This window comes from Lampetra fluviatilis, chromosome 43 (assembly GCF_964198595.1).
Source record: "Lampetra fluviatilis chromosome 43, kcLamFluv1.1, whole genome shotgun sequence".
Taxonomy (NCBI): domain Eukaryota; kingdom Metazoa; phylum Chordata; class Hyperoartia; order Petromyzontiformes; family Petromyzontidae; genus Lampetra; species Lampetra fluviatilis.
The window spans coordinates 693299-717723 of NC_136317.1; the positions used below are offsets into that span (position 1 = coordinate 693299).

The following is a 24425-nucleotide window of genomic DNA, read 5'->3' on the forward strand; positions in this document are numbered from 1 at the left end:
GCTGAAGGGTCGTTGCCTGAAACGTCGCCTATTATAAATCAACCGGAAGGGTTCATCTCCTAGTTTCTGCTGAGGGCTTTGTGGGCCTGCGGGCTACAATTGTAACCAGCGAAGCCGAACGTAAGGTGAGGAGGCTTCATAGGTTAGAATTCGTCAAAGCTAAGCATCAAATTAATAAACATTAAGGAATACATTTTTTCTCTCTCTCAAAAACAACGTTAAAACATTCTTAATACACCATTGGAACCTCATTTGCCAGTAAAAATATGATAATTGTTTTTTTACCCTTCTGTCTGGCGTCATCTGGTCCAACCCATGTGAGACTAGGCTCTAAGGAAAGCTGTCTCGTGTGTGGACCAATCAACTTCAAGGACAGTGCACATTATCAGAGTTATGTTTTTTGTTTGCATTATGACTGCAGGTATTGTGGTCTATGTAAACATGACTCCTTGTAAAAAAGGTGTCAGTTTTGTTGCCAGATAGAAGGGTAAAAAAACAATTATAACATTCTTAATGTTAGAATATGCGGCAAAACAGTCCCCGTGTACTATTAAATTGATAGACCAAGCGTGTTACGTGCACAGTACTGGAGATGACAATTTTACCAAAATTGACGCAAAGTGTTTTTTGTTAATAAATATAAATGTTTACAATTATCTTCTTACCTTTTCTTCGTCCTTCATCTGCTTAAGTGAAACTCAGGAACTTTCTACGACGACGTTGCACGGTTCAAACGTCGACTGTTCAAATGTGTTCAGTCGCGTTGGGAATTGGGTCGCAAATGAAAATTCTGCGTCGTAAATCGAGCCGTGCTCGGTCTTCAACAAACGTCGTGAATCGAGCCGCGGTGGCCTTGCACAGATCTCGTGAATGGCGTCACGGCGGCATTGCATAGACGACTAAATCCAGTCGCGATGCCCTGATATCGGCGTTAATGCGCGTCGCAAATCGGGCTGTCGTAAATAGGATGTAATGTTTTCCAAAGGTTAAATAAAATTGTTTTATACTCACATTTTAAATATACTGTGCTTAATTGAAAATTAATATTTCACGAATGTTCTGCACTAAAAAAAATGGGCTTGAAAAAAATCCGGGCGGAGTAATAATGATGATGATGATGAATCATACAACTGTATGAAGCGAAGACTAACTCACGCTTGCTCCATTGTAGCATGATGCACTTGTAAGGGCGGTGCTATTGATGTACGCGCTGAGTTGTGGTGCTGCTTCAATTGTCGTTATATTTGTGTCACTTTACAGCATCTTGTCAATCAGTCTACTGCTTGATGAAGGCCTTGCCCATAACCCTGTCAATCATGGGAGTTGCTTGACCATACATCACCGCACTCGTATGTGCGGGGTCGCCGTGAGGTGGGATGCGGCACTGAGTCAGACTTGACTCGCCACTGATGTTGGCCGTTGCTAGGACTCGAACTGCGGCCGCTGGGTGCATTGTGCGGCGCGTGGACCACTTGCACCGCCATGTCGGAGGTTTAAACGACCGAATTAATGTTAGTTCGAGGAAAGTAATCATAGGGGTAACCAAGGAATCAGATTGTTTACACTGATAATATGAAACACAGTACGTCCTTTAGTACATTACTGTACTTCCGAAGTGCCAAGTAATTGTTTGGAAACCGATTACATTTCACTCAGATGTTTATTTATTTATTAGTAGCTTTTGAGCAGCGCTTGCAAGAAGGCTTCTAGCAATGGCGTTGTGTGTGTATTAGACACAACAATGGCGTTGTGTGTGTATTAGACACAACAATGGCGTTGTGTGTGTATTAGACACAACAATGGCGTTGTGTGTGTATTAGACACAACAATGGCGTTGTGTGTGTATTAGACACAACAATGGCGTTGTGTGTGTATTAGACACAACAATGGCGTTGTGTGTGTATTAGACACAACAATGGCGTTGTGTGTGTATTAGACACAACAATGGCGTTGTGTGTGTATTAGACACAACAATGGCGTTGTGTGTGTATTAGACACAACAATGGCGTTGTGTGTGTATTAGACACAACAATGGCGTTGTGTGTGTATTAGACACAACAATGGCGTTGTGTGTGTATTATACACAACAATGGCGTTGTGTGTGTATTAGACACAACAATGGCGTTGTGTGTTTACTAGACACAACAATGGCGTTGTGTGTTTACTAGACACAACAATGGCGTTGTGTGTGTATTAGACACAACAATGGAGTTGTGTGTGTATTAGACACACCAATGGCGTTGTGTGTGTATTAGACACAACAATGGCGTTGTGTGTGTATTAGACACAACGATGGCGTTGTGTGTGTATTAGACACAACAATGGCGTTGTGTGTGTATTAGACACAACAATGGCGTTGTGTGTTTACTAGACACAACAATGGCGTTGTGTGTGTATTAGACACAACAATGGAGTTGTGTGTGTATTAGACACAACGATGGCGTTGTGTGTGTATTAGACACAACAATGGCGTTGTGTGTTTACTAGACACAACAATGGCGTTGTGTGTGTATTAGACACAACAATGGAGTTGTGTGTGTATTAGACACAACGATGGCGTTGTGTGTGTATTAGACACAACAATGGCGTTGTGTGTGTATTAGACACAACAATGGAGTTGTGTGTGTATTAGACACAACAATGGAGTTGTGTGTGTATTAGACACAACAATGGCGTTGTGTGTGTATTAGACACAACAATGGCGTTGTGTGTGTATTAGACACAACAATGGAGTTGTGTGTGTATTAGACACAACAATGGAGTTGTGTGTGTATTAGACACAACAATGGCGGTGTGTGTGTATTAGACACAACAATGGAGTTGTGTGTGTATTAGACACAACAATGGAGTTGTGTGTGTATTAGACACAACAATGGAGTTGTGTGTGTATTAGACACAACAATGGAGTTGTGTGTGTATTAGACACAACAATGGAGTTGTGTGTGTATTAGACACAACGATGGCGTTGTGTGTGTATTAGACACAACAATGGCGTTGTGTGTGTATTAGACACAACAATGGAGTTGTGTGTGTATTAGACACAACAATGGAGTTGTGTGTGTATTAGACACAACAATGGAGTTGTGTGTGTATTAGACACAACAATGGAGTTGTGTGTGTATTAGACACAACAATGGCGTTGTGTGTGTATTAGACACAACAATGGCGTTGTGTGTGTATTAGACACAACAATGGAGTTGTGTGTGTATTAGACACAACAATGGCGTTGTGTGTGTATTAGACACAACAATGGCGGTGTGTGTTTACTAGACACAACAATGGCGTTGTGTGTGTATTAGACACAACAATGGCGGTGTGTGTTTACTAGACTCAACGATGGCGTTGTGTGTGTATTAGACACAACAATGGCGGTGTGTGTTTACTAGACACAACAATGGCGTTGTGTGTGTATTAGACACAACAATGGCGTTGTGTGTTTACTAGACACAACGATGGCGTTGTGTGTGTATTAGACACAACAATGGCGGTGTGTGTGTATTAGACACAACAATGGCGTTGTGTGTGTATTAGACACAACAATGGCGTTGTGTGTGTATTAGACACAACAATGGCGTTGTGTGTTTATTAGACACAACGATGGCGTTGTGTGTGTATTAGACCCAAGAGTGGTCCTCATCTCACTTTGTAACCAGCGCACGGCCCCAACCGCGATGTGGTCGCTATCTCGCTGAGTGAGGGGAGCGCGCGTAGAGGCGGGAGAACGCGATGAAGGAGCGGGTTATAGACCGTCACGCCATCTCTATTCACAACGACCATTTGTGTTTAGAGCTCACCTCAGGGCTGAAAATGAGAATAAATTACTGGGGGCGGGGGGGGCTCATAAATGATTTCCTCTCTACCCCCATAAGACCCGGGGAGGAGCGGGAGGAGGAGCGTTGCTTCATCGTGTGGGGTCTCTATGCGTGTCTGTGGGTCTCTATGCGTGTCTGTGGGTCTCTATGTGTGTCTGTGGGTCTCTATGCGTGTCTGTGGGGTCTCTATTCGTGTCTGTGGGTCTCTATGTGTGTCTGTGGGTCTCTATTCGTGTCTGTGAGGTCTCTATTCGTGTCTGTGGGTCTCTATGCGTGTCTGTGGGTCTCTATTCGTGTCTGTGGGTCTCTATGTGTGTCTGTGGGTCTCTATGTGTGTCTGTGGGTCTCTATGCGTGTCTGTGGGGTCTCTATTCGTGTCTGTGGGTCTCTATGTGTGTCTGTGGGTCTCTATGCGTGTCTGTGAGGTCTCTATTCGTGTCTGTGGGTCTCTATGCGTGTCTGTGGGTCTCTATGCGTGTCTGTGGGTCTCTATGCGTGTCTGTGGGTCTCTCTGTTAGCCTAGGGGTCTATCTGCGAGTCAAATTATAATTAGATGATTCATTGATTTCTTCCATAACGCAGTGGGGTTACAATGTTCTTTCCCACCACTGCGTTCTGGGGCGTGGTGGCCGGGCTCCCTCTTCTGCCAGCAGTGGCATGAGCAGGAAATTGCAGGGCTGCACCTCTACACTTCGATAACCAACGGCAATACTGTATAAAGGGCATTAACTGAAATATTACGTGGTGGAATAATGACAATATCTACTGCAGATTTCTGTGCGAAAAGCCTTTGGAGGGGAAACTGTGCGTGCCTATGGCAGTCGTGGCCATTCTATGTGGCGATGCTACGATGGTTTTAAGATCCAGGATCCACGAGAATCGTTGTTTATTTATTTGTTACATATTTAATTTCGTGAGAAAAGTTGTACAAAATAGCACTGATTGAAATTCATTACAATCATTTGATGTTATTTTTTTTACAAAAAAGTGTCGCCCAATAAATTGTCGCTTACTGAAATGTCTTCCCGAGTTACTGAAATTTTATTTTCACCGTGGGCTTGTGCCATCGTCGTAATCATACAATGAATCACCTGAGATTGACAGCGTTTGGGTTATGAGCGTGACAGACTGTAACGCTACAGCGGTCAGCAACCTGTCAGCAGGCTCACGTTGAGTGTGCAGCAGTTGGATAACGAGGTGAAGTCCATCACTGCGTATTACACCCTGTGCAAAGATATCATGTAAACGGTGTGCGTGCCATCACGCGTTTCTTATCGTGGGGATCGGTAGCGTAGTGGTGAGCGCCCTGCGCTACGAAGCCAGCCACCCGGCCTCGAGTCCCGCTCACGGTTCATTTGTAAAGAATGTCTAAACCGGTCATGGGCCTCCCCAAGGTCGACTCAGCCTTATGTGAGTAACCGGTGCGGTGTGTAAAATATCAGCGCTGGGGAGACACAGGCAGCCGGGCTGGGCACCCACCGCATTGTGTGCTGTGCCGGTCTTCATAGGTGCTCGCTAATAAGAGTTTATTAAAGGCTCTATGGGGATCTTTGTCTTTTGCTAAGCACGTGTTAATCAACGGCCTGGGCACCCTTGCAAACGAGATATTCCATCTTGAGGGATTGTTGGGAGGTGAAATTATAAAATTATAATAAAAAAACATCGTGGTAGGTGGTGTAAAATTAAATATAACCGCCGCATATTGTCCACTGACATTCTGTGAAAAATGTTGAAAACGTTTCAAGGTGGGTTCCTTTGACACCTCCAAAAATATTCCATTAAACAAAATTTTTGTTCGATGTGGCGGAATTTAGCTTGCGTTGGATTGCGCGCGCGAAGGGATTTTTTATTTTTGTTGTTGCTGGTGAAGGGAAATGCCAAACCAGCGGGAATTTACAGAAGTGTAGCTGCAAAATATCCTGACGCACGTCTTTAAAAGCGGCGCGTTCTTACTTTCGTTGGGGGGGGGGGGTCGGTGTGAAGGTTTCCGAACAAACCGACTCGAGTGGGGAAAGTGACGATGGGAACGCAGATGTCCTGGGACGGCTCCCTCATGCCTCTCGCAAACAGCCACTCCGGCGATGGAGCCACTGCGCATGCGTAGCAGAGGAATGCCTTCGAAAAATAGGGGTCAGATTAGTCACCTCCGGCTCGCAATTTAATCGGAGCTCTCCACAGGTCTGGATGTCGCCTGATGAAGCTTGTGGTAATTACTGGCGAAACGTCGTACTCAGATTGTAAGTGTTGTGGGTTTTCTCTCCAACACACAACCGGTGTGCTGTACTATACACTACACTATACACTACACTATACATTACACTATACACTACACTACACACTAGTGCTGTACTATTCACGAATTGGCCACGTTCTGTTTACGTGACAACCCTTACTAGTTGGCTGTGTCGGGTGGTGGCGGGTTTAACTACACAGCATTGATATATCTAAACCCTCTACTACGGATGAATACAGATGGTTGTGCACTGTGTGGAGAACGGTGGCGAAGTGGTGTTCGCACCATGATATCATCTCAGACGTCCACAATGATGAATGTCTGCAACGTGTGACTTGGTGTTCGATGCGATAAAGTGCAAAATGTGAATGTGTCGAACGCCTGCGTGACGATGACTCTCGTCACCCATGGTCAGTGTCTCACTCTGGTGGGTACACGTGGTACTACAAGCGACCTCTTCACACCCCTTGGCACGAAGCGAGTGGTTATCTATGAGCCACTGTTCCCTGCCCTCCTGCCCACCCCCAGGCTACTGAGGCTACAATCCACAGAGAGACAGGAAGGCGTCTAACGCCGTGCAAGTAAAGCATGTGTGTCTAAATGTCTAAGTGTTTAAATGTCTAAATGTGTATATGTCTAAATGTCTAAGTGTATAAATGTCTAAGTGTTTAAATGTCTAAATGTTTAAGTGTTTAAATGTCTAAATGTCTAAATGTTTAAATGTGTATATGTCTAAATGTCTAAGTGTATAAATGTCTAAGTGTTTAAATGTCTAAATGTCTAAGTGTTTAAATGTCTAAATGTCTAAATGTTTAAATGTGTAAATGTCTAAATGTGTAAATGTCTAAGTGTTTAAATGACTAAATGTCTAAATGTGTAAATGTGTAAGTGTTTAAATGTCTAAATGCTGCGCGTTTGGAGGTTTTGTCGCCACATCGCGACTCTGACGCCCCCCCCCCCCCCAGCGCATTCAACACGTTCATCCTGCACGGTATCCACGCCGCAGCACGTGCGCCCGGCACGTGTCCATGCATCGCTGCACGAAGCTTTGACGCCGCGTCCTTCACCTCACGACGAGGGCTCGCACACGCGCCGCCTCCAGGGGGCGGAGAGAGCCTCGATGCGCGTGAGGGCATCGGTGAGATTTCGAGACACCACCTTTGCTCACGGCCTACTGAAGTTGCCGTGATGCCACGACACTGCGACGTGTATAACCGTTGCACGATGTATAAATGGGAGTAGACGTGAGATCCACGACCATCGTAATCGTCCTAGGAGTGGGCAGGTCGCGCTGCGCTGCCACCAACTCAGCTCCTGCCATTGCAGCTGTGGAGCTGCTCGCGGCTATACCGGGTTCCCGAGCGCAGGTGGTCTCAGTCCCATTACTATCAACTACACAAGATTAAAGTAGGTGGTGCACGAACACAACCCTTGCGGTTGATTGTCAGTCGACAGCTGGGTGTGTGGGAGGGTGCTGCTCCCACCGCCCCCCAGTGTGGACAAGGGGGTGGCTTTCAGGGATTTCAGATGTACCGATAGAGCTCTGTGATATACACTTCCGCGGGACGTTCTTGAACACGAGGTTATTGATACATCTGCTCTTCGAGTGATCTGAATGGATTATTCGACTCGTAACGTGGCGCACATGGCACCATTGGCAAGACATTCGGGGGAAAGAAAATCTAAAAGGCGCAAAGTAACAAAACAATAAACCAGTTTGTCCCAAAACGGTCTCGATTTCCAGGCACAAAAAATCATTTTATTTTTACAAAAACTGCATTACTTTCTCCCTGATGTGATGAACAAACAGAAGCTCAAAGATACAAGCGAAGTTTCCTCTGAAAACAAACAAACGAGACATCCATCCTGAAGAGGGATGCCTATCGTAGAAGCACAGGGTCCCTTTAAGAGACATCTTTAAAACAGGGGACCCCCGTTAGAGCTGGAAAACTCCGTTGGGAGACACCGCTCCCTTCACATCAAGACCAGACACTCCTCTGCTGAGAGACACTGCTCCGCTGGGAGACACTGCTGGGAGACACTGCTGGGAGACACTGCCCTGCTGGGAGACACTGCCCTGATGGGAGACACTGCTGGGAGACACTGCTGGAAGACATTGCCCTGCTGGGAGACACTGCCCTGATGGGAGACACTGCTGGGAGACACTGCTGGGAGACACTGCCCTGCTGGGAGACACTGCTGGGAGACACTGCCCTGTTGGGAGACACTGCTGGGAGACACTGCTGGGAGACACTGCCCTGCTGGGAGACACTGCTGGGAGACACTGCTGGGAGACACTGCCCTGCTGGGAGACACTGCCCTGCTGGGAGACACTGCTGGGAGACACTGCTGGGAGACACTGCCCTGATGGGAGACACTGCTGGGAGACACTGCTGGGAGACACTGCCCTGCTGGGAGACACTGCCCTGCTGGGAGACACTGCTGGGAGACACTGCTGGGAGACACTGCTGGGAGACACTGCCCTGCTGGGAGACACTGCCCTCCTGGGAGACACTGCCCTCCTGGGAGACGACACTGCTGGGAGACACTGCCCTGATGGGAGACACTGCCCTGATGGGAGACATTGCTGGGAGACACTGCCCTGCTGGGAGACACTGCCCTGCTGGGAGACACTGCTGGGAGACACTGCTGGGAGACACTGCCCTTATGGGAGACACTGCCCTGATGGGAGACATTGCTGGGAGACACTGCCCTGCTGGGAGACACTGCCCTCCTGGGAGACACTGCCCTCCTGGGAGACGACACTGCTGGGAGACACTGCCCTTATGGGAGACACTGCCCTGATGGGAGACATTGCTGGGAGACACTGCCCTGCTGGGAGACACTGCCCTGCTGGGAGACACTGCCCTGCTGGGAGACACTGCTGGGAGACACTGCTGGGAGACACTGCTGGGAGACACTGCCCTTATGGGAGACACTGCCCTTATGGGAGACACTGCCCTGCTGGGAGACACTGCTGGGAGACACTGCTGGGAGACACTGCCCTGTTGGGAGACACTGCTGGGAGACACTGCCCTGCTGGGAGACACTGATGGGAGACACTGATGGGAGACACTGCCCTGATGGGAGACACTGCCCTGCTGGGAGACGACACTGCTGGGAGACACTGCTGGGAGACACTGCCCTGCTAGGAGACACTGATGGGAGACACTGCCCTGCTGGGAGACACTGATGGGAGACACTGCCCTGCTGGGAGACACTGCTGGGAGACACTGCCCTGCTGGGAGACGACACTGCTGGGAGACACTGCCCTGCTAGGAGACACTGATGGGAGACACTGCCCTGCTGGGAGACACTGATGGGAGACACTGCCCTGCTAGGAGACACTGATGGGAGACACTGCCCTGCTAGGAGACACTGATGGGAGACACTGCCCTGCTAGGAGACACTGATGGGAGACACTGCCCTGCTAGGAGACACTGATGGGAGACACTGCCCTGCTGGGAGACATTGCTGGGAGACACTGCCCTGCTGGGAGACACTGCTGGGAGATACTGCCCTGCTGGGAGACACTGCTGGGAGACACTGCCCTCCTGGGAGACGACACTGCTAATATTGCCAGGCAGAGGGCGCTCTTGAGACAGAGAGGAACCCGTCATTGTAAGAAATGGCGCAGCCCTTCAGAGTAATACTTTGTTTTTTTCGGTAAAGTCACAAAAAACCAAAGAGTATGGACCCTTGCAGTCACGAAAACTTCAACTCCTTCGGAGTAAATTTTGACTTGAAACTTTCGTGACTGCAGGAACTCATATTCTATGGTTCTTTCAGTAAAGTCACGTAGATAGAAACATATATAATAAATATCACGACGTTTCGATCGTGATATTTTTAATCACTTTATTTTTATTTATTATTATTATGTTTTCTATCTCCGTGCCGTTACCGAAAGAACCATAGAATACCCTTAAGAGTGACACGCCATGTAGCGGCAGGTGTAGTTCACTCTTATGGAAGACAGCCCGACAAGTGATTCACATTTCAAAGGCACACCGAGCAGTGGGAGACGTGCGCCTTTAAGACGCTCAGTGCAGGCGAACAACAGATGGGGATTTTTGTGTTTGTTTTAAAGAGACCATTAAGAATGGGGTCACTGATAACATCACAGACACGGCGTAGCCTTAAGACGTCAGCAGCACGGCTGATAATAATGTGAGAAAGACGTGCGGCTTCAGGAACTGCAACATTTTCATACTCACCTTTAATACTGACACACCTAAACTCGCAGCATAAAGACCACTCGTCGCCTCTAAAGCGGCACGCTTCATAGAGCAGCAAGGGGTGTTCCCTCTCGCCAGACGCGAATGCTATAGAACCCCTCATATCTGTAGTCATGCAAGAGACGAACATCGCCTGATCCGATAATTACCCACGGTATCATTTAGGGGGAAAACTGCGTTTAATCGAAATAGCCCCGCGAGTTAACAGGAGTTTGTGTGGCTACCACAGAACCCGCGGATACTAGAATTCCCCGGTGACAGGGAATTCTAGTTGAAAGGGAGATCCTGTCCACTCGCAGTAGTCGTCGTCCTGCAGTGCGCCTTGCAGGGAGGCCGCCTTGAGACGCTCGTGGCGAGAGGAGGAGGAGGCACCGCGCGCCTTGCAGACGGAGGCGCCGTGGGCTGTGCACCGTGTCGAGAGAAGTCCAGACACTCGATAAGGATCATGTCCAGTTCTTGGTCAATTCACTGCTACGCCGTGTCGGCTACGGGGGCTGTTTGACCATACTTCACCACACCGGTCAGTGAAAGATGGGCAGCATTAGTCGTGGGAGCATAGGAGTGCAGTCTAACGCTGCAGGCTCAAGCATGCTTAGCCCTCAAGGCAAACGTCAATGTTATTAGACCGCGTGTTGTGCGGATACAGGAAGATGTCGCCGAAAGACAGACGCACATATACTCGTGTGATACACAATGCACCTTTAAGAGAGCGGCACCCTTAAGAAAAAGACGCATAATGCACGGTGCATCCTTGAGACAGAGACCAATGCTGTCGAGATCCATCAAACCCCACCACGCAAGCATTGGACACCTTTAAGAGAGAGAGAGAGGCGCCCGTCAGCTGGTGTTGTGGGATGCGGTACAGCACCAACATTATATCGATGTACAGACCTGGACTGGTAACTCTGCTTGGTAGAGCAAGCGTCCCTTTCAGGGAGGCATCCTTAAGACAGATTCCCACAGCAGGGACGCTCGATAGCGGCACACAGACAAAGATCCCCCGTATAGCCTGGAACGCACTGTTGGGCCAAGTGCTGTCAGAGACGACATTATGGAGGCGCCGCGAGCGGGTGGGTGGCCAGCGCCGCGCCCGGCTGCCTTTGTCCTCGGGGAGGCCCAGGGACCGGTCCGAGTGCTCGTTCACTGCTGTTGGTCGTGAGCGTAGCGCAGCGCGCTAACCACTGCACCACCGCTCCCCACATCACACGCACACACCGGACACACACACAGAGCACACACACAAGGGACACACACACACCGGACACACACACACACAGAGCACACACACACGGGACACGCATCCCTCTTTCATCAGCGCACACACACGCACAGCGCTCATATGCACATAGAGCACACACACACAATCACACAGCACAAACACACAGAGCGCATACAACACACACACAGAGCACACGCAGCGCGCATACACACACACAGAGCGCGCATACACACACACAGAGCGCACCAACACAATCACACAGAGCGCGCATACACACACACAGCGCACACACACACACAGAGAGAGCACAGGGCGCACACACACAGCGCACACACACACAGCGCACACACACGCACAGCCTCTGCTCCTCCCCTCCGCACTGTGTGTGGTTTCCGTGCTGCCGCAGTGCTGCTGCTGCTGCCCCCACAGCGGCGCCCAGCGCAGCCTGCCGGCAAGGCGCACGCACGGGTCGTGTGCACGCAGCACGCAGCGCGGCGTGGCGCGCAGCACTTTGCGGGATTGCCACACGGTCAATACGACTCACAACACACGTCGCGCGAGCTGCTGGAGCGTCCAGGCGCGCTCGGATGTCGGGAGCGAGTGGCGCTGATAGCGACCTTGGTCTGAACGTCGGGCGTACGGCGGTGGGTGGGTTGTGTGTGCGAGCGTGGTATGTTTACTCTCGTACGTGCGGGTATCTGCTTGAATAATTCACGAATTGATAGCTCGCGGTCTGCATTGTGCGCGGTCGTCAACGGGCGCTCTCTGCTGACAATTTGATCTTTACTGCTGCGATATCAAGGGGTGGGTAGCTACACCATTGAACATTATATTACGTGTGCCGGTGTATATATAGAGAGCACTATATTTAAAACCGACACCGATAAAGTATAATGGTAAGTGTAGCTTGCAAATCGCGCGAGGCGGATTGCATATATGATGGTGTGGGCTTGCCGAGCCGTTTGACGGCGTCGTAGGTAGGGGCCAATCCATACACCCAGATTATATGGTGTGTTATCATCTCGGTACAAGTGTCATCCCGTCAAATTATCGAACAACAGCAGGCGACGTGCTTGTGCATTAGTTGCATTACTGTGCGCATTGATAATTGCATGTAAACCCGTGTAGCGAATCGCAGTGCAGTGTTACTATACGAATTGTCAATACACAAGACGGTCTCATTTGAATTTGTTCGAGAATTTGAGCAGCGAATCGGACACGATTTAGCATTGTATTATGTATATATGTAGTCTGCATAGAGCACGCGATTAACTTATAATAGTTCATTGTCATTGGGACCGCACTGCCATCGCTTGCCTTAGCGTACGTGCAGCAAACGTCGTGATGGTTGTGTTGAGGTGTAGGCAGTAGGTCGACTCAGTGGCTCATTCAGCCAGACGACAGCCCTCTCACATCCAGACGATCGCCCTCGCCACCATGGGGCTGTGCTCTCTCTGCGGCCGCGCCGTCCGCTTTATCCTCCTGCGGCCCGCGTCGCTGCTCCTCGCCTGCCTCTGCCTGGCCTTCTGGTCCTACCTCGGATCTCCTGGGACCCGGGTTCGAACCCTGGTCTCTGCCGGGAGCGGCACGGCTGGGCGTGGCGCTGCTCGGTTCCTGGGTGGAGGAGAACTGCCTGGTGCCAGGGCCGGTGCTGGCGGTGCTGCTGCTGCTGACGGTGGTGGTGGTGACATCTCAGATGCTGCCGATGACATGGAAGGGCCGGGAGGCTACATGGCTCAGGCTGGCCGCCCAGGGATGATACCTGGCGGAGGGCCTGAGTTTGTGGAGGTGGCGAAATGGAACAGCAAAGCGGCCTCCGCATTTGCTCTAAGGGGACTTGGTCGAAGGGCTGCTGCTGCTGGTGATCGAGGACCTTCAGACCCTAAAATGCGCGCGCTTGAAGATTGGGACAACCGCACTCACCCTGGAATATTTTGCATCTTTGACGGCCACGGAGGAGAGGTGAGGAGCCGTCGTACGGCCATCCTGCTGTGTTGGCATGCGGCAGCATTCGCAAGTTCGTGTGTGCTCTTTTTAATTTTAATTTGTGATGCTCGTCGACACAAAGCGCACTGTCGTGACATTTGAAGTCGATTGACTAACGTGTACTCGCATTGTGTACGAAGCGAAATGTACTCACCAAATTTTGCTAACATGCAGACGACCGAGCAATATTATAGGGCAACTACAAAGTTTGTAACAATTTCAGTTGTCCTAGAATGACCTTGTGATGGACACACTGGCTCCAGTGGGATAACGCTTGCCAATTGTTTATCACTTCCATACCAGCAGAAGCTTGCCCAGGCACAATGAATGAATGAATTTCGAGCTATAATAATTTACAAAGGCTCACTGACTCGAAAAACAAATTTTCAAGAGTGCTCTGTTTTTCAATACTTGACCATATGATATTGGATTATCTTTCAGGAAGGAACCCAGATTTAAAAAAAACCTTGTATATATAAAAATATATTGAGAACCAGTGAAGGTTTCCTGGTTAACGATGTAAATACTTATTGCTATATAGAATGGGATGCTACAGTGGTGTTGTTAGCACTCGGGACCTGTAATCCAGACATGGCCCGTTTTATCTCCCGGTCTGGAAATGTAAAAAATCGTGCAAGTCACGTCAACCCCTCCGTGTTTATTTCCCCTCCGTGTCTCTCTCTCTCCGTGTCTCTCTTCCCTCCGTGTCTCTCTCTCTCCCGCGTCTCTCTCCCCTCCGTGTCTCTCTCTCTCCCGCGTCTCTCTTCCCTCCGTGTCTCTCTCTCTCCGTGTCTCTCTTCCCTCCGTGTCTCTCTTCCCTCCGTGTCTCTCTTCCCTCCGTGTCTCTCTCTCTCCCGCGTCTCTCTTCCCTCCGTGTCTCTCTTCCCTCCGTGTCTCTCTTCCCTCCGTGTCTCTCTCTCTCCCGCGTCTCTCTCCCCTCCGTGTCTCTCTCTCTCCCGCGTCTCTCTTCCCTCCGCGTCTCTCTCTCTCCCGCGTCTCTCTTCCCTCCGTGTCTGTCCATCAAGCAGCTGTTAAATTTGGTTTACCACAGTCGATGGGGAGGTCGCATGTGGTGGAGACATTTGTGGGTGTCCCCACCTCTTCCAACACATCTGGACAGCGTGGAAGAGTAGGCCAAATTGCCATCTAGAGTGGCTGCTTGAAGCTCCCTCTAGGGAAGGCCTTTCCTCCAGCAGGGGCAAGAGAAAGCCATTTTATACCTGCGCCTTTATCTTTACTTTTACCTACGCACAGTACAGTCGATCTACGTCATCTCTTCCATCCAATACCTTGGGCGAGTGTGTACACGCGTGTTCAATTTAACACTGTACATGTCCGTGACATGATCTCTCCCGAGAATCTCAATATTCTATTCTTGCGTGTGGCAGCAACATTACCCAGGAGGTCGATGCCACCACTGTCGAGGTCTCCTGCTCGCCACGACGAGAGGGCTTTAGGAGGGAAAGGAGAGTTCGTGTAGTTCTGCTGTTCCCTCTCCTGCAGCGGCTCACGATTCTGTCTGGTCCAGAGCTCGTGCGGGGGGCGTGGTGGGCACGGTCGCACTGCTGTGGCTTGCCTCTTTCGTTTGACGTATTTGAAGGAGATGTGCACATCGGACCGTCGATGTTCTGATGCGTTTGATGGTAACACCACCGGTGTCATCGCACCTCCGATTAGCACGATTGTCTACGTGCGGTGTGAAAGAAGTCCAGCATACAGTACACGAGTGGTCACGGACGAATGTCCAAGCTAGGAGGTGCAATGTTTGGGTTTCGAATGAGGTGTTTATTCAAAGCAGGATGGAAACGGCGTGTACAATTCCGTTGCGTTTTGTTTGGCAGCCACCGTAAATATTGTTGCAGGCTTTCCTCGCGTGTTCCAGCTGGTTGGCACCGTGGTTAGCGCGCACCTGACCGACTATCGGAAAGTTAAAAGTTTAAATCCCGGTCAAGGGCCGACTCAGCAATAAATCAGGTACCACATTGCGTGAGGTCACCACTGTGCTCTTACGGTCCTAGACTGCATCCGGCCATAGCAATGGTAGAACGTCTCAGAACCTATAGACTCACACAGAGACCCATAGATCTGCCCTGACAGTCCCCCACCATCCACTCTTAGATACCTAGAGACCTACAGAGTCACATAGGGACCTGTAGACTCACACAGAGACCCATAGATCTGCCCTGACAGTCCCCCACCATCCACTCTTAGATACCTAGAGACCTACAGAGTCACATAGGGACCTATAAACTCACACAGAGACCCATAGATCTGCCCTGACAGTCCCCCACCATCCACTCTTAGATACCTAGAGACCTACAGAGTCACATAGAGACATATAGACTCACACAGAGACCCAAAGATCTGCCCTGACAGTCCCCCACTATCCACTCTTAGATACCTAGAGACCTACAGAGTCACATAGGGACCTGTAGACTCACACAGAGACCCATAGACCTGCCCTGACAGTCCCTCACCATCCACTCTTAGATACCTAGAGACCTACAGAGTCACATAGAGACCTATAGACTCGCACAGAGACCCACAGACATTTGTGCACCAGGCTGCTGTGTGCCAAACCAAGAGGAGGAGGTTGCAATGAGCGGGACACGTGTTCTGGATGGAGAAGGGGCAGGCTACCCACGCAGACATTGGGGTGGCAATGTCTGTGTGGGTTGGCAACCGAGGGGAAGACCTAAAGGGGAAGACTTAAAGCAAGACGGTACTGGTGATGATGATGATGAGACTGTAAGAATGGATCTTTGAGGCTGGGTTTTAACTGTGCAACAGCTCAGGACTGGCAGAAGGAAGGAATCATCATCAGAGGAATTGACCACAAGAAACACTTTGATGTTGAGATCTGTTGTATGAGTTCAAGTTGATGTTGTTTAAGCAGGTGAGCACTCCAAGAGATCAGCACAGAGTCTCATTCGCACGAGTGGCCTGAGGCGACGATCAGCGCTGTGTGTGTGTGCGATCCCAATTGAGTGATGTGCGGTGTAACTTTTGAATTTGGCAAATTCGGACCCTGACGCCTGCACACGGTTTGCCTACTCTTGCGAATGTCGTCGGGGGGATCTTTTATGCCCGCTGTGAATCGGATGGCGCGTGGGCGTTGTTATCGCTAATACACGCCCAGTATTAACCAGGGCGACCGCTGGATTCGAACTGTGAACCTCTGCAACGAGCGGTGAACACGCTACTTCGAGTCTCTACCGTTTGCTTTTTCGTCGCCAAATGTCCCTGTACGTGCCCGGCCTCATCACAGGTGGGAAGCCAAGCAGGGGCAAGCCTGGCGAGTATATTTTAGGGGAAACTACCGCTCATCGACGTAATTGCCCAAAAACATCGCTAAATAGCAGAGGACCGGCCGCGTTTACAAAGAGTCTTGAGCCTCGGCAAGGCGCTCGTGGGTAGATCAAGCGAATCGTCACCTCGGCCGCGAGTGATAACGACGACCGTTCATGTTCAGTTCGCCGCAGACTTCTCTCTCAAGCGGCTGACCCAAGGCCTCCGCCGACGGCTGCTGGAGGAGAGGGTCGGCACCGCGCCGCCGGCCGCCCCCCGGGCTCTTCCGAGGGCCCCGCCCCCCCCTCCGTCGTCGACGTCGTCGTCACTCTCGTCGCTCTCGTCGCTCTCATCAGCCCCAGCGGCGGCGGCGCCGTCCAAGGGAGGAGGGACCTCGCCCGCGGCGGCCCTCGCGGCCGGCGGGACGTCGGCGAGGGCCCCGGGCGGCGACGGCGACCGCCACCGGCGCCGGGGCGCGAAGGCCCGGGGGGCGGGGCGCCCCGCGCGCGAGCTCGCGGCGTCCCGCGTGCGCGAGCTGGCGCTCGAGGAGGTCCTCGCCACGGAGACGGAGCTGCTGGCGCACCAGGCGGCGAGCCAGGACGAGTCCGGTAGGACGCGCCACTCTGGGCCCGCTCCGCGAGACGGGGTCCCCGTTCGATTCCGCGGCGGCGCGAGACATTCAACATTCTGGTTGGATGCTTTGTTTTAAACGGAAATCACATTTCTCGCTCAGCGTCATCGTCGTCATCGTGATGGGCCATGGTCTGTTCGCTGCTAGATGATGGCCTCCCCACGTCGTAGTGATACATCCATCACGCACCATCGATCAATCCCCTCGGTGGACTGAAAGTGCTTGCCGCCCCAGCTGCCCCTTTGCCGCCGTTTGAGCCGCGTGTCCTGCGCACGTGCCACTTACTCCTTCAACAGCGAGAGCGATAGCTACAGGCTGTCGTGTTTGTTATCTAACCCACTTGTTCCCACTTTACCTCTCGTCATATTTAATCTATAATAATCATCCATTACCACCATCATTATCTATTCTCCATGGCTGAGTTGATGTCTTCCCCTGTTACGTCATCTACTTGGCAGTTCCTCATTGTCTTTGTCTACAGCTGAATGACCGATGACCACATTGGTACTGTACAGTATAAAGCATTCATTTTTGTTTTGTTTATGCCAATTCTGTGGGTGTGCCGCCACTCTCCCCAAACGCGCGGCCGCTCGAACAATGCCGTGCTCTTTCGTGCTGCAGAGGGAGTTTATCATCAGCGCGGCTGTAACTTCAAAGGTCAAGTGAAAATCCGCGGAAGCCCTCACGAACGTTCGGTTTGTCGGTCGAGATCCGCCAGCCGGCGAGGTGTCGCGCGGGAGAGACCTGGAGTTCGCAACCCAGCTGGGATGCGAACGAGCCCCATCGACTGGGTGCTTGCCGCCTCTGTCCTCAATCTTCCCAGGATCGCCCCCCTTGTTTGAGGCAGCCCGCTGTCGCGAGAAATCTGAGGCTTCCCGCGTAATGATGGCGATGGGCCACTCAACACGACGCACTCATGTGCAGTTCTCCGCGGTATATTTTGTACCGCAGGTGACAAGCCTGCCCTTCATCCCTCCGGGTCCAGTAAAGTAATTACGAATGAGCGGAGCACGTGCCATGGATACACTTGACATTTGCTATTGTAATGTGGAATTTCCACCACGATCTCAGGGCCACCCAATGGGCACAATCGTACCCCCCTTTTCCACTTGCACATCCGAGCCACGCCAGCGCAGCACAGGCGGATTTTCCACTGGCGTTTTTACCGACCCCGAGAGAGACGAAGCCGAGCCGCGCTATGTCGGCTTCGCAGAGGCGACATCGGAATTTGGCTCGGGGTCAAGCAGGGCCAGGGGCGGGACTAGTGACGTCACGCGGTCGATACGCAACTCGAGCACCGCGGCACCCGCTTGAGTCTCGAAGACGCAAGTCGCGCGCGACGTCAGCGTCACGGCACACAACGCGAGCCGGACCAGCACGGCTCGCGTTGTGTACGTACGCATCAGTGCGTGTGTACCTTGAACTTGTTCCGCACCGCACGTAGCCAACCGCGCGAATCGGAGGTGCGAGAGGTTTTATTAGAGCGGCTGCCCGAGTGCTCACTTGAGCAGGGGCCAGAATTCTTCTTCTCCGGCGAGGTGTTTTTTGTTGCTGCCAAACCATTCGTCGCCGAGTGGCACGGAGCAAAAAGTCATCGGAGAGCAACGGCGTCCATTTGGGATGTTGCAACTGTCACGGGCGAGAGGGCAGAGAGGGCAGAGTGGCGGGGTGGACGAGCGTTGCCGCGGGTGTCCACCGAGCGGCGGTGCGAAGGAGGGGTGGTTTTGGGGTGGGGGGGGTAAAGACATCGCGGATCGCCCCCTCGTCGTGCGCCGGGGGGTGCCCGGCGGGGTGGTGGCTGGGGTGCCGCGAGCCTCGTCGCATCGCCCGGCGGCGCTGACACAGACGGTGGCCACGCCGACTGTGGGAGGGAGAGAGCTCCGGTGGTGTCAGTGGACAGGAGACGGTTATCGCAACTTCGGCGATATAATCCGGTGGTGTAAGTGGTTCGTTCGTGCGCGGACGGACGCACACAGGGCAGGGAAGGCAACATGTATTAGAATGAACGTCGTCGCGGCTGTTTGCTGCGGGTGCCTCCGCTTTGTTGCTGATGAGGCTCAGCGAGGTCAAAACAGTCCCCGGGTTTATCTTACCTAATAAAAAAAACAATGTAGCTTTGAGCAAAAAACAATCTAAGAGAAAAGTAATTTAGTCCGCGGTATTAAATTTTATTTCATTTCAGGGATTGATACAAACCGATTAGTGAAGGAAGTATTTCCATTAAGTGTTGCCTTAGAATTTTGGCATCAAAGCATTTAGTAAAAAAAAAAGCCGCTTTTTTTCCTTCTGAAGGCATTCCTCTCGAGCCATTCCAATCCTCGTTGAGATTGTTCGAGAATGCCGCCAGTCGAATGTGACTTGGCTACCCAAACAGCTCAACTCTTTCACCGATTGTATCTCCTCGCCCACGACCGCAGGCAAGGACTCTCTCAGCGTTCTCTCCTCGAGACCCGCATTACTTGGAGTTTTATTTTAATTCCCAAATCTTCTGCCGCTTCGCTTTTGGCTTCGTAACCAAAAAGGTGCCGCCCCCCCCCCCCCCATAGACAATGCTGCCCTGTCGCCTGCGAATCTGCTGGATCTCACCGTTTGTCCTCCAAACCGTGATCCCTTCCGTCGGATTCTTCCCAAAGATTGCTTGACAGTCGTCTCCACGTAGCCGTTGCACTGTGATGGTGATGATTCCTCCCGACGACTGCAGCATCAACTCCGTCCGCTCCGTCCGCTCCGTCCTCCGGCTGTTTCGTGCTGTTGCCGTGTGGCCCACAGCGGCGATGACCCTGAATGACCTTTCCAGGCCGCAGCTATCCTAGCCGTGTACTTTGAGCCAAGACACTAAACAATTCACAACACCGGAATGTTTTCTCAAAGTCCCTGCAACAGGTGTCAGCTTATCGGTGGGGGCACAGATTAAAACGGTTGGGTTATGATTAATTAATGTGCATAGCGGAAGCGTGTGCGAGTGCAGTCGGCGTTTAAGCCCTGCTGTGACATTTGGATCGGAAAGGTGAGCATCGGCAGAGAAAACGGAGCAAAGTGTGCAGAGAAGCGTTGAGAGATGAATTCCTGGATGGATTACAACGAGAGACGGCAAGGGGGGGACCGATTGGTTGGAAATCGAACGGGAGTTGCAGACCCATTAGCTATTAAGAACGCAACAATTGTGGACGCTTGTGGGCAGGACACAATGCGAGGCTGAGGACCCGAGCGGCAGCCAAATGTGGAAACCCTCTCCGCACGGGATGGACACCGCGTCGATGGAGCGGTGATTCGAGCTCCCGGGTGAATAATCCACGTGGAGATCGCGCGCGAACTGGCGGACGCGCAAATCGCAAAAGTGCCACAGGGCGTCCTTCATGTGACGGGGCGAGGAGCCCGCTAGCGCTCGTTCCCTCCATCGGCGGGGAGATCTCGGGAGGGCGCGCGGCTTTCATGACGAAACAAAAAACATTTAGCGTGGGGGCTGTGGTGCAACGCGCTCTCCCCCCCCCCCTCTTTACCCCCCCCCCGAGCCTCCGTTATCAGTTAATAACCAGAGAAAGTGTTTTACCTCGCTCCTCATGCATCAGTGAGGGAAGCCCAAGTGGGTTTTTTTCCTTTTTTACCTCCAGAACCCAGCGTGTTTGCAATGTAATTCCAGGAGCGGCGCTTATGAAAATAGGGTGCTGGTAGCTTCGAGCAAAATACCTCCTTTAAGCTTGCGGATTTAATTCCAATCGAAAATACATATGTATATATTCAACAACCAAAATAACAAACGGGACGTCTTGGGCACAAGTAGGGATTTTACGGCGACCTCAATCGCAAGCAATGGGCTCGTACGGGGGGATGCTACGTCGAGCGGTTGTGGCAGACGGTGGCGACTCGGGTAGGCCTCCATCCAGCAGTGGAGTTGTATTTTCCTTACGGCGGAATACGGAGACCGGGATTCGTAACGAGAGTCGGAGCTTGTAGAACCCGGTCACCGCCGGTTGGATGGTTCGCTTCTCCAGCAGCGGAGTGAGCATGGCTGTTGATGGCGTTGGTGAGGGATTCATGACTCAGTGGTGCAAGTGATTGGGGCGTGTGGCCGGCTGCTGGTGAGTTGCGAGTTCAAATCCCAGCCAGGGGTCGACTCAGCCCATCATCCATCAAGGGGGTCCACAAAATCGATACCACTTTGTGCGGGAGTCAGCGGTGGCTATCACGAGTTGCCACCAGTCTTGGGGTTTCCCCGGCATCGTCCTATTGTTGAGGCAGCTGCTGTCCTGGGAAATCTGTGAATCTTCCCCAGGCATGAAAAGTCCCAGATTTCATCAGTTGCATATCAAAATTATCACGCCCCGTTTTTTGTTTGAAATATTAGGGGCGGCAACCCGAGCGGTTACTTTATGGATACACTCACCCTTGCCGTAGGAATGTGACATTCCTGCCTCTGGCTCATGGTTGTAAACTGCAGATTAGCGTCGCCCTAGACTCGTTCATCATCATCATCATCCGTGGTCAATCCACAGCTGAGTGAAGTCGTACCCAAGTCACCGCCATCTCCAAGAAGCCTGAAATGTAATGAGAACGTTTAGTTTTTTTCGGCATTGTCGGTCATGCAGATTGCATCTCACAATCACCGAGGAACCACAGACAATCCGGGTTGTAGCCAGGCGGTGAGCGGTGCCAAAAATTTCCCAAGCTCTGCAGTCCTCTGTATATTAAAATCTTCTCAACCAACGAATGAATGTTTATATGTGTCGGAGACAACCGGAGCACCCAGAGAAAACTCACGCCTGTGAGGGGGAAACACTTTACCCCACATAGAAGGGACAGGTGACATTGGCCCACTTGCTGTACTGCATTCTCCTGGCGAGTCAGGGGACGGCACCTCCTCGACACCCCGGTGGAAGGGAGTTTCACACCATCTGCGTGCGAACCACCAACCCTCGCTGCCTCCAAAGCGCTCGAGGATTCCAGGCCACGTGCACAGCCACCACCACCACCGCCACCACCACCACCACCACCACCGCCACCACCACCACCGCCGCCACCACCACCACCGCCGCCACCACCACCACCGCCCGGTTATGAGTGACACATTCAAGACTCTTTCTCAATTTGTATTATTCATTTGAGGGGTGCAGTCTGCCGTTAGCCACAGAAGCGTCCGGAATTCCCGTGCGGAACGTGGGTCGTGTCGCGCCTTGCATTTTCTGCACCGAGACGCAGCATGCAGAGAGCTGGCTCTTAATGATAAATCAGCAAAACGAGCTGGATCTGTTTCATGAACAAATTTAATTTTTTAGTTTTAGTCCTCATTAGTGTATGGGGCCTATGGGAACAATGATCCAGCAGGATTGGTTCAAAAAGGGGAGATCCTCGGACCGGTTTTGACTTCTCTGAGTGCCATCAGCAAGGTTCGTGGCCTGTTCAATCAAAGTGCCGCTCTTACAGAGCCCGGTGCTGTTGTGGAGGGAAGAGTGCTCGCGGGCACGACGGGAGGGTGAGCTGCGCGATTTAAACAGCGCCTCTCTTCCCAGAGCGTCCACCAGCAACAACGTCTCTCTGCTTTGGATTTCACGATGTGATCCTATATCCGGAGTTGGCGAGTAGCGCGTTGCAAGTTACAAACTACTTTAATCGGATCACCCAAGTTAGATACGAGTAATCCCCTTGGATGACTGAGTTTTCAGTGCCTAGCTTGTACCCAGATTACCCGTAACCTAGCTTGTACCCAGATTACCCGTTCTGCTCACACGTGAGGTATGTCGTGGCGGGAGTGCTGGGTTCTCTGGAGGCAGCGTTGTGTGCAGTGAAACGCAGAGGGCTCTATTTATAACGGCCAAGTGTTTTCACTGGTTCCTGCTGTGCCGAGTATAAAAATACAGTAGCAGCTCTCTCTCTCTCTCTCGCTCTTCAGCAGTGTCTGTTTGTGTACAGTGAGGATTACGTCTTACATTTCTGTTCTACTTGAGTGTTCCTTGACCCGCAATGCCGCCACCGAATCATTCCCAAGTCCCGTCCTCATCTCCACAACAGCAACGGGACCCGCGCCTCGCTCCCCCGGGAACGAGACGGACAGCGCCTCGGTGGGACGTCACCGGCCGCTGGGTCGCGGGACGCCTGGACCTCACGACCGTCACCGGGCCCCGGCGTACGCGGGTGCGACGCTGGCACGAGGCGGTGCCAAATCGGCGGTGCCAAATCGGCGGTGCGTGCGTGCGCTGCGCCGCAGATCAGACGGCCTGATGAGACGCGTTCTGTGGAGCTGCGGTGGAAGGAATGTTCCCGGCGCTTCTGGGTCGCGTGTTCCTACACGCGTTTAAGCCCCCAACAAAGACAGACACAAGACAAATATGCGCGGGGCTTCCATTGTGGGGGGGGGGGGGTAATTATTTATTTAAATACGATTCATCGCTTCATTCACTGCCGTTCGCTTTGGTCCAGGAAATCGTTGCCGCCGTGCGGTACAAAACATGGCGAGGATATAGAAATGTTTTTCAAGTTCGCCGTTAAGAGCGGTCGCCCTTTTGACAGAAGCACCCTGAAAGAGCCCGTTCTGGTCGGATCTCCGCAAGCGAAGCGGCTGTTGAGCCTGGCTAGGACTCGGATGGGACGCTGCCTGGTTAATACTGGGCCTTGCAGACTTGAGCTGAGAGGTAAGCCAAGAGGTTGAGTCACAGAAGCGGATCGTTGATTCCATCCGTTCGGCTCCCCTCGTTTGCGTGGGAGTTGTTCTCCTACAAGCCAGACGCTCCTCAGTGGAATTCCCTCTAAAAAAACCCGCGGGGCAGCGCACAGCGTCCTGAAGCGAGGACAGTAAACATGACTCCGTAGGCATCGCACACAGAGCACTCGTTGCGCCCTGCGGGCAGAGGGATGCCCGCCGGCAGGTCCGGTGCTGAGTCGCCTTCTGCCACGCAGAGCTGGCTACTGCTAGTGGGCGGGAGGTCCCCCCCGGCGCCCCCCCCCCACCTCCCCCACCACCACGTCGTCTTCTTCTTTTTCTGTACTGACTGCTGAAGTAGCTGCAGTGCGACAACGACAATTT

At 51.9% G+C, this 24425-nt stretch overlaps 1 protein-coding gene and 1 long non-coding RNA gene across 2 annotated transcripts in view; one reads left to right on the forward strand and one right to left on the reverse strand.

Annotated features, from left to right (window-relative positions):
• The first annotated feature begins 11792 nt into the window (after positions 1 to 11792).
• The window catches only part of LOC144946975 (protein phosphatase 1L-like), a 47528-nt gene continuing 34895 nt past the window's right edge, over positions 11793 to 24425 (forward strand). Inside the window, exons 1-2 of the mRNA XM_078876056.1 lie at positions 11793 to 13464; positions 16961 to 17384. Of these exons, the coding sequence (XP_078732182.1) occupies positions 12940 to 13464; positions 16961 to 17384 (949 nt within the window). The 5' untranslated portion in view covers positions 11793 to 12939. The remainder of the gene's footprint in view (positions 13465 to 16960; positions 17385 to 24425) is intronic.
• On the reverse strand, positions 19876 to 23735 carry LOC144946976 (uncharacterized). The gene is made up of 3 exons (XR_013639961.1): positions 23332 to 23735; positions 21792 to 21942; positions 19876 to 20473 (listed from the first exon to the last, which is right to left on the reverse strand). It is a non-coding gene; the product is annotated as an uncharacterized LOC144946976 (long non-coding RNA).